This window comes from Mus caroli, chromosome 14 (assembly GCF_900094665.2).
Source record: "Mus caroli chromosome 14, CAROLI_EIJ_v1.1, whole genome shotgun sequence".
Lineage (NCBI taxonomy): Eukaryota > Metazoa > Chordata > Mammalia > Rodentia > Muridae > Mus > Mus caroli.
The window spans coordinates 55,937,645-55,948,341 of NC_034583.1; the positions used below are offsets into that span (position 1 = coordinate 55,937,645).

At 45.9% G+C, this 10,697-nt stretch overlaps 1 protein-coding gene across 3 annotated transcripts in view; it reads left to right on the plus strand.

The window, feature by feature from the left end:
* The window catches only part of Kif13b (kinesin family member 13B), a 159,657-nt gene that overhangs the window by 132,887 nt on the left and 16,073 nt on the right, over positions 1–10,697 (plus strand). For all 3 annotated transcript variants that reach the window (XM_021181269.1, XM_021181270.1, XM_029469046.1), the window contains exons 36-37: positions 4,998–5,109; positions 6,156–6,289. In XM_021181269.1, the coding sequence (XP_021036928.1) occupies positions 4,998–5,109; positions 6,156–6,289 (246 nt within the window). The remainder of the gene's footprint in view (positions 1–4,997; positions 5,110–6,155; positions 6,290–10,697) is intronic.

A 10,697-nucleotide genomic window follows, 5' to 3' on the forward strand; every position in this document is an offset into this window, starting at 1 on the left:
CCTTCTTACCGGTTGGGACATCTTCTGGATATATGCCCAGGAGAGGTATTGCTGGATCCTCTGGTAGTACTATGTCCAGTTTTCTGAGGAACCGCCAAACTGATTTCCAGAGTGGTTGTACAAGCTTGCAATCCCACCAACAATGGAGGAGTGTTCCTCTTTCTCCACATCATGAGGCTATTTCTATTCTTGCTAATTATTCTGTATTTGTGTTTGACAGAAAGGAGGCAGATAGATCATGTTGGAACTTGGATAGCATTTAGGGTTGCTTGGGATGGTACTGGGTGACTGCACCTTTCCAGGCCATTTCTGCTGAGCACTGGGAGAGATGAGACTGAGTCTCTTGCAGCCTGTGTTTGCTGTCTTACTTGAGTTGGAGGAATATCACATGTTTTTGTTGCTGGCCTGGCAGCTTCTCTCTTGGGGTTTCTGAATAACTTGGAGAAAATGTTGCTGTTGTTTCCAGTTGCTTGTGGGATGGTTCTGTCTTGGTGACTTGGTCTTTTTGGTCTTTCCTATAGGCTACAGAGAGTTGGGGCTTGGTACAGTTTACAGTGCTCAGACTTTGACACCTACCCCCTCCTCCATTCCTCCCCCTCCCCCACACCTGTCCCCAATGCTGTGGCTTTAGATAGCCTGATTTTCATGGTTGTCAGTTCTACCATGGAGACATCTTTGCATCCTCCTATCAATCTGGCTGTAAGCAGCCTGTGAGTACCACCTTAGGCTGCTGCTTTTGCCCCTGGGCCAAGAGGAGACCTGCTCTGTCACAGATGCCTGTGGTAGGTCAGGCAGATGGCAGCAGACAAGAGTATTAACAGACCACGTGAATGGAAAAAAGACCACAAAATAGCTCCCCATTTTCCTGTGTGGGGGCCTAAAGCAAAGCACTATAAAAGATGATCAGCACATGAATGTTTCATGTCATGTCTCTCCCCAGTGAGAAAAGAATCCTGTTTCCCTCAGAATCATCCCTGTAGCCTGTTAAGGACATTGCCTGTGTCATTTTAAATGCATAAAATGGGTTATGAACATTTATAGGAGAGTTCTTAAGATGGACAATGTTTAAAAGGTCAGAGGACCTGTCAGACTCTTAACCACAGCTGTGCTTACAGTGACTTGGCACAGGTACTAGGGTATTACAGGGTAATCCTGATGGTGGCAGAGGAAACCAACTGCACACTATGCTATAACCACAGTACTACTACACACATGCACATGCACACATACAGGCACTTGGGCAGAATGCTCCATCTTGATTTCTCTACAAGGAAGTAATTAATGGTCAGGGAGTTAGTCCTACAGATTTCAACCCAGATTTGATGCTAAAAGTGCTAGAAAATATATTTTGAATTCATCAAAAATTATCCTCATGTTAGTTATGTCTATCTTGCAGGCATTCATGGGGTCAGTTCTAGTTTTCTCTTACTCTGTTTGCTGCTCTCAGTTCTGCTACAGATAATGTTGTTGGTTATGCTGTAGGCTAGAGTGTGCAGTGTTTTATCCCAGACATCACAGGCTAGCCAGAGTACTATGGTTTGTCAAAGAGTCCATGAGCCAGCCCCAGTCTCCCTTCCCCTGTTGTGCTCTCTTGTCATGAGAATAGATTTCATTCTTGGGAGCAGGTGGCATTAAGGAGGTGTAAAAAGGCAAGAGCGGGAAAGGCTGACTGAACTGGGGTTGATGGGCTATGAGAACTTGTTGGCTTCAGTTAGCAGAATGTATGTGTGTGCTCATGCTCGCTCATGTGCTTGTGTCTGTGTGCGCATGCACACACACACTTATTTATTACTCCTAATTTATTCTTCCCATGTTAAAATCAGAATTGCTTCACCAAAATTAAGTTGGTAAAGTAATTAAAGAGCTTGATTATTGCCATTCTCTTAGAGGCTAAAGGAAATCCTCACAAAAAGTCTTCCAATTAAAATTATAAGATGTGACCATATTGAAGTGCTGTTTTGACTTACAGTTATGGGATGCTTTGCCTCTGTTTCAGAGGCACTTTTAATAGATGCAATGAAAACAGATTCTTTATGACTGTCTACTTGTGGGTATCCCATGCAGAATTAATTTCAGCTTGTTGCTGGCCTTGGCACTGCAAAGCTGGCGATGTATTGAGACCTGTAATACAAGGACAGCTGTCAACAAGTCTGTTTTCATACCTAAAGCCACTTTAGAGATGGCATTTGTATTAAGTTAGTAAAGTAGTGCTGTTGTCCTCTGAAGTGGTTTTGTTGTGGGATGCTTTTTAGGACCTCATGCATGCCAGGGAAGGGCTCTACAACTGAGGTATGTTCCCAGCCTTCCTCAGAAACTCTTGGCAGAGTTCAAGTCAGCTGGTGTCTTGAGCAGGGTGGAGCTAACACAGCTTCCTGGAACTGCCATCAGCTCAGCTTTGGTTCCAGAGATACTAAGCGTGAGTCACCCACTCTTCAACTGCATCAGAGCTGCCTGTGGGCTGGAAATGACATGGGCACATCTTCTTATTTACTGTTTTGTCACTTTCCTGATCAAAGTCAAAGTCTTATACAGAAAGCCAAAAAATTATATTTGGTGGAAGAGAGGGGGCTGAAGGGAGGATGGCTGGTGGAGAGGGAGTGTGCAGGGACCTCCTAGACTTGTTGGACGGGCTGTGTCTCTGAGTCTGGGGCCCCTCCTAAAATCTTGAAAGGTTATTTTTTTTCTTTTTCTTTTTCTTTTTCTTTTTCTTTTTCTTTTTCTTTTTCTTCTTCTCTTTTCTTCTTTTTTCTTCTTTCTTTCTTTCTTTCTTTCTTTCTTTCTTTCTTTCTTTCTTTCTTTCTTTCTTTCTTTCATTCTTTCTTTAAGTTCTGCCTCTTAGAACAACTAGTCTCAGTGTGTGGATCCAGTTTCCCAGTATCTTCATGGCTGAATCTTAAGCTCACAAGGAAGCAGGCATTAGGAATAGACGAGTCAGTCTTTGGGAAGTGCCATGTGGTGCCAGGTGCTCGAGACTATGGCAGAAGGAAGGAGGTGCCATGCCTTTTCTCCTTCAGGTCTGAGCCATCTGAGAGAGCTCAGAAAACTCCAGAGCAAAAATCTCAAAGTCCCCTCTACCCACAGTCTAAAGTTCACTCCCTCTGAAGTACATTTAACTGTACTTTGCTTTGCTTTGTTTTTGATTCTGTTTTCTCCCCCAGCATTTCAGTAAAGGGAGAAACTAGCATAGCCAGGCAGGTCCAGTTTATTGCAAAGTCAGCACTTGTCCTGTCCAGCCAGGGGTGGGGGTGGGGGGGGGCACACAACCATGGGCAGCCCTGCCCTGGATGCTCCAGTCATCTCTGGTGAGTTGTGCAGGGGGAGGAGAACCACATGGAAGGAGGTTTCTGTGCATCTCTAGGGGCTGGCAGAAAGGGAGGCCCACCTTGCTCTTCCTCAGATCTGTCCCTAGGAAGCAGAGCCAGATCTGCCAGGGTACTCGGATCCTGACTCTGGGCAGTGAGGCTGGGAACAAGTGACTGTGAGGGTCCCTGTCTGCTCTGACTACAGGGACCTGTGTGGGGTGCTATGGTGGTCTCTCTATGTGCCATTAGCTCACAGGCCTGCAGTGTGCTTAGGCTGTGTTTGGGTGTTGCCTGGACCTGTCATTTATTTATACTCAGAGGCTTGGGGTGTGAGGCAGGAAGAGCCACTGCTCTTGTTCAGCCTCCATGGGACATTGTGCACTGGGTGCCAGGAGTCCTGATTGTGCCCCAGGGAAGGGACACCTCCTTCAGTTGTTATTGAACAACTCTGTGTCACACAGCTTGGATGCTAAGTGCAACGCAGCTGCTCAGTTTCCTAAGATACACAATGTGGTTGTGTCAGCTGCCAGACAAGAGAGCCTAAGATATTAGAATAAATGTACTCTATAATGAAGTAAGTTGTCTTCAGAACAACCTTGTATGAACTTGACTTCTCGAACAGAGATCTCAGCGTCTCTTCCACTGCTACTCTTGAAACTCCTGACCTTAGTGTTCAGATACTGATGTGACACCTCAAGGAACCTAAAGTGGGCAGCATCCCAAGAAGGATAATTAAGTTAGAATGCAAAAATTAACAATAGAAATTAACAGAAGAATGTAGTCTATAAGGAAGTGTGTTACCCGTGGGGGTGTAGATGCCCAGCGGGAGCTGCGTTTCTTTCGCCCCGATCATGTGCCTGGAGTCTGTTTTCTGTCTGTTTCCTAATGACTGCTCAGAGAGAGCATCAGTGTTTTTTGTTTTGTTTTGTTTTAATGCCATCAAGTGCTGAGTGAGTTCTCTGTGGTGAACACGATCAGATCACTTAGAGCTTATTGATTTTATGATCAGTCCTTCGGCTGCTGCTAAAGCAGATGGATTCCTACTGCATGTAGGAAGTTGTGGACTGTCCCCCTCAGTGTTGAGCCTTCCTGGACTCACATTTCCACCCTGCTTCTCAGCAGCCCTCAGGACATTCTAGTTAACCCTGGGTCCTTTGTCTGTAGCACGCTCAGTTAAACTAACATTAAAACTGTTACTTAACCTCAGTGAGAAAGACCTGAGTTATCACAGAACGAAAGAGAGCTTAAGATCTGGTCACAACTTGAGGCTCAGTACTATGCTACCTCCTAGAACGGTGGGAAGAGGAGGCCCCGCCCATCCGTGGGCTCCAGTTGAGGATTAGGAGTGAGGGTGTCATCTCCAGCCATAGGAGCCAGGGCAGCATTGGAGGGCATTTATTTCTAAAGGAGCCTGTGTTGAGGAGGTGGCAGGATGCAGTAGATTTTGGGATTACTAGTTGTCAGTCACAGGTTGTAAAGTGGAGAGGAGTCTGCAGTGAACATTCATCTATGAGGGGATTCAGCCCCATGAGCACATGGAAGCTTAAGAAGGAGTGATACAGTCAGTCTTCCATCCCAGAGAATAGCGTTTTAGTAATGCTAGTAGGCTTTTTCTGCAGTGTTGTATAATTTTTTTCTTAAATGTAGTTCTTAATTTGAAACAAGATGACTTACTTTTGTCCCTGTGCTTAATAGGGCCGGTGGGAAAGTCAACAGGATGTGTCCCAAACACTAGTTTCCAGAGGAATAGCTCCAGGCCCTCCAGCTCTCTCTGTTTCGCCCCAAAATAACCAGTCTCCTGATCCTGGTAAGTTTTTTTTAATCTGCCAGTCACTGCCATGAAATTTGAGTATTTTTCAGAAAAAGGTTCAATCAGGATGTCCTGCTAGGTCCACACACAGACTATTCATGTCCATCAGAATGTCACCTGTTCTTAGCATGTTGGGTGGCATTGGTTTGGAAGGGTGGTGACTTTACCCTGTATTCTTCTGATAAATTACCCCGTGACCCTCTTGTCTTCTTATTGCTCAGCTTGTTTGTTAAACTTATTGTCCATTTGTGGTCCATGATGACTTTCAGCTTTTACGTCCTCATATCTGCTAAGTTTTGCTATCAAGATTGTGTTGGCCTCACACAGTGCTTTGGAAAGCTGTTCTCCTTTCTTTTGTGCATGGGTTTCTGTGTGATTGGTAATACATACTCCTTAAATGTTTGACAGGATTACTTAGTGATGCTGTCTGAAGCTGGCATTTTCTTTGTATAGAAGATTTTGAATTATGACTCAAGTTTTCTTTAGTGTGGAGTGATCTCGACTTTTGTGTTCCTTATCAGACTGCTTCCTAAGTCCCAGTTACCAAAAAGTTTTTGGTATTGTCTAGGTTATTGTTTATTCTTATAAATGTTACAGTATTTATTTTCACTGTTCTTATCAAGATTCATAGTGAGGTGTGAGGCGCACATTTTCCATCCCAGCACTGGGGAGGTAGAGCCGGAGGATGATCCCTGTGAGTTCAAGGCCAGCTTGGTGTTTGTAGTGAGACCCTGTCTTGAAAACAAACCTTCAAAACACCACAAGCAAGTGAGCACACAGAACCAAGCACACCCAAAAGCAGAGTTCTCCTTCCTCTAGAGCAGAAGTTATTCCTCAACACTGGCAGGAGCCATGCACTCTAGAGTATCATGGTTGCTTTAGTACTGCTGTCTAAATTGGTAGATGCCAGCTATGGTGATCTTTTCCTACTAATGATTTTAGTGATGCCTGTAGTAGTTTATACTGCGGGATTTGCTTACAAGTGACTCTTGGCAAATGCAGAGCAAGTGTTATGTGCCTTTGTTTTCACTTCACTCTGACAGGACTGGGAGGCGTGGCAGCCTCTTACTTGAACCCAGTGAAGTCCCTGGTGCCACAGATGCCAAAGCTGCTGAAGTCTCTCTTCCCTGTTCGGGATGACAGAAGGGGGAGACACTCATCTCCCCTTGCGCACCAGGTGAGGAAACCACAGTGAATGTTTCCCTGAGCTGTTGCTGGCACTGTGTTGTGGTTCTGAAGCTGGAGATAGAGGAACAGGCCCGTGAGGTCATTAATGCAGCTTCTGACCCTGGCAGAGGCTGTCATAATGCCTCTCCCCTCTTTCCAGATAACAGCTGTTTGCACATATTGACACCCCATCCTTTCTGCTCCAAACAAAACTGCCAAGTCTGCTACTAATGTGATTCATGGTGCTATCACTTAGTACAACAATCGTCCAATTTATGAAGGTGCACTTAGTGTTGTTTGTGTTGCCAAGTAGAAAATGTAATTCTATTTTTAATTCTTGATTTCACTTTTCAAACAATCTTGAATCATAATTCACCCCACCCTCAATGTCCAGTGGACAATCAGTTCTTTGACTCAAAGTAGTCACTTGTCTTCCTCCTGTTTAAAACACTTTGTGTAGCAATGGATCGTTAGAGAAAATGTTCTAGGATTTCCCAACAACCAGGAAGCTCCTTTCATACGGTGGTGAAAGGAACCCACCTGGAGATGCAGTTTGTAGTCATGGAGGCTTTATCTCAACAGAGAATGTTAAATGAGATTTAGTTCTACTCATTCAGAAACATAAACCATGCAGGTGCAGCTGTGTAAGTGGGTCTTAACACCAGCTCCTCCATATTTCAAATGTCCCATTGTCAGGAATGTAGGTCAGTAGCGTCGGAGGCAGAGCGATTCTTAAGGGCTTGTATGAAGGCATCTTCAGGAGAGATTGTGTTGGCGTCAATAAGTTATTCTGTATGTAGAGAGAGCTTCCTGCCTAGTGTGATACCAACTTGCACATCAGCACACAGAGCAGATGGCAAAGTGAAACACAGTAATTTTGAAAATGTTTTCAAGTACATGTAGCTAGGCAGGTCAAAGGTCATTTGATGTTATTGAGATGTGTCTGTGAATGGAGGGCGCAGGCAGGCAAAGTTGACTTTCCCAGGGCTCATCACTGTGCACGCTATGCAGCTTTAAACTGGTCATTGTTTCATCAAGTATGATGGGAGGGTCCCTGCATTACTAAAGTATATGTAAAGAAATTGCCCTTCCCCAATCTGCCCTGGTGACCCAAAGCCCATATGGGACAGCCACCATGTCTTCTGCCTTCTGTAAGCACTATGGTGACATTACATGGAGCTTGATGACCACAGTTCCAGCTGCTCTTCACTGCAGTAGTTGTCTAAATGGCAGGGGAGGAGTCATGTTGAAGACAAGCAGCTTTTCTTTTCAGTTCTCAGCGAACAAGTCCAAGCCCTGGCTGCATGGAGAGCTCATGAGAGTGAAAGGAGCAGCAGCTGTTAGAGACAAACCTGATGGGAACAGAGAGGCAGTCTGTCATGTCCAGGTGACAAGAAATGTATGAAAATATAAATTAACACTGGGCTTGGTGACCGTGCCTTGTGGTGTAGCTAAAACATTAACGGTGATTTGTGAAAACATCTCCTGGGGCAGATGCTTCCATATCCTCAAGGTTGTAGTCTCTGTCCTCATATGCATAAAACCATAAGCCTTGTATCACCAACAGCAAGTCCTTCTTGGTGGCCTGTCCTAGGCTGGGTGTCCAGGTACCTTCGTGGCCTTCTATATTTATCCACATTTAACCAGTTTCTTCCCCTGGGTAGCTCACTTCATTCTCTTTTTAAACTGTTCATGTGAGGCACCTGGAAATGAAATCAAAGTCTGCACTCTTACTGTGGCTTATAGCACCCTCCAGCAGTGAGTGCCCTCCTTTAGTCTGTGTATGCTGCCTGCCAGCTGTGTGCCATTCTAAGACATCCCACTCCCATTTTATCCCACGAACACACCAGCACATGTCATTCAGTTTCAGTCTACCTCTTCTTCCAGTGCTGGTGGCCACCCTGTTTCTCCTGCTTTGGTTTAGAGCCATGCTGTCATGGAGGCCACTCAGTGGAAGCACAGCTAAGTGCATCCCAGCCCTCTCTGTGAGCCAAATAAAAAGAGCAAACCACCCCCCACAGATACACATGCCTTTTTCCTGGGAACTTCTAGGTTTTTGTTTGTTGACCGTCTCCCTCTGGAATATAACTCCAGTGGGCAGGGCTCATTTGCCTTGAATCATCCTCATAAGTTGGAGATATAAAGTTGTCTCATTGTCTATTTGTATGCAGATGGAGATGCGGCCCTGTGTGGACCTTTGTCACATGTGTAGAAAGCACTGTTTGTAGGTTAGCAGTGAGACAGGCACAACTGAGTGGGGTCTTGCGGTGTCAAGACATATTTGTGAACTTTCTCTCCTAGGTGGATGGACATGCCATTAAAACAAATTCCTGAAGCCCTGATTTTTCTCCTGGGATTCAGTTACCCAAAATGCACTGCCTCCTCTGCTGCTCCATCCAACCCCAGAGCTACTGCCTCGGCCTCTCACCTTCCCCGACTGCCTGCTAAAGCTCTGTGGGATGGAAATTCTAATTGCAAGTGACAGTGTCAACATTAGTTTTCTTGCAACTTGGGTCACTTGAAGTGTGCTCTGTGCTGCTGCTCCCTGGGTGTGCACCCTTGGGTGGGGCTTCAGTGTCAGCGCGCCTGGCTCCTGTATGTTCCTCTTCCATTCTTCACTCTCTTGGAAGTCCGATTGCATACCTGGTGGTTGAGATTTTGACTTAAAAAAAAATCCTTCCATGTGGTTTCTTCAAGAACTGGGTCATCTTTTTTTGTGGCCCTGGCCTCTGACCTTTTGTGTTCTGCTGGTAGAATCCAGGGCAAGAGTGGTCCATGCTCTTGAAGGCCTACCCAGTCTTAGCAGTTCTGGGTTAGTTGGCGATCGGCCTGTGGCAATGCCTTCATCTTTGTGTTGTCTTGTAGGGGCCTCTGGGGGGGGGGGAATGGGTGGAACAGTAAGGTCCTGAGCTTGACAATAGTGGAACCGGCTTATCTCATTTAAATGATGCTCCTGTTCCAGAGGACCACTGTCTTAGTTTGAGTTACCAATGCTGTGATGAAGCACCAGGACCAAGAGCAAGCTGGGGAAGTAAGGGTTATTCGGCTTACACTTCTGCCTTGTGGTTTATCATTGAAGGAAGTCAGGACAGGAACCCAAGCAGAGCAGGAACCTGGAGGCAGAGCTGGTGCCAAGGCCAGGGAGGGGTAGGTACTTCTTATTGGCTTGTTCCACAGGGCTTGCTCAGCCTGCTTACTTACAGAACCCAGGACCATCAGCCCAAGAATGCCAGCATCCACAGTGGGCTGGGCCCTCCCACATCAGTCACTAAGAACACGCCCTAGGCTCAGTGGTTCTCATCCTGTGGGTCGAGACCCCAGTGGGGCAGAATGACCCTTTACAGGGGTCACCCAGGACCATAGAAAACACAGATATTTCCATTATGATTCCTGACAGTAGCAACATCACAGATATGGAGTAGCAGTGAAATGGTTGGAGGTCCCACAGCATGAAGACCTGTATTAAAGGGCCGTGGCATTAGTGAGGTTGAGGTTTACCTACAGAGAGATTGATGGAGCATTTTTTCAGTTGAGGCTCTCCTCTCTCTGACGACTCTAGCGTGTGTCAAGTTGATATAAAACTACCCAGCAGAGCACTGAGTAGGACTAGTTCCCAGTTCCACCCGGCAAGGCTGCTGGATTCTTTGTCGTCCTGTGCCTCCCTTGTCAGTGTGGGCCCTCTCTCTATTGTTGTAGTAACTGCAAAATGCACAGCACTCAAAAGGGAACTTTAGGGTTCCCTTCCAAATATTTCTTTTAAAATTCTTTTTTTAAGTTGTTTGCTTTTTAAAACTTATATTTTTGCTATGATCTGCCATACTTCTCAGTTATAGGGTGTCAGCATGTGAGTCTCAAGCACAGTGTTGGCTGTATAAGGCCTAAGACAGAGCCCTGGCACCTAAAGAAGCCACTCTTCGGCCATTAGGCATCTGGCGAGCATAGTGCATCTCTATGTTGGTGGCCGCCACCCCGTCTCCCCCTTTAAGGAGGACTTAGTGGCATCGTGGTGCTAAAGGGACTACATACCAGTCACCTGCTCCGTGTCACCAACCTGGTAAAAAGAACTCCATGACCAATGTTTGATGACCTTGCTTGCCGCCTGGCTCCGCCATCACTCTTGTGTAGATATCTGATGTTGGTGACGGTAGTTTAGCTAGGCATAAGCACCCTGAGGTTTTATTTGCTGCCAGTGTCTGTTCAGATGTTCCTTAAGTAAGCAGCAAACTGATGTTGAGATGTTTAGAACGTGACCCAAGATGAAACCTAGAAAAAGCCTGTCAGTGAACATGCCTCACAGGACCTGTCCCATCTCTGAGGCAGGAAGCGTGGTCCAGCGGTTAATGTTGTGGGACTTAGAGACAGCTGGGGGAGAGAGAGAGAGAGAGAGAGAGAGAGAGAGAGAGAGAGAGAGAGAGAGA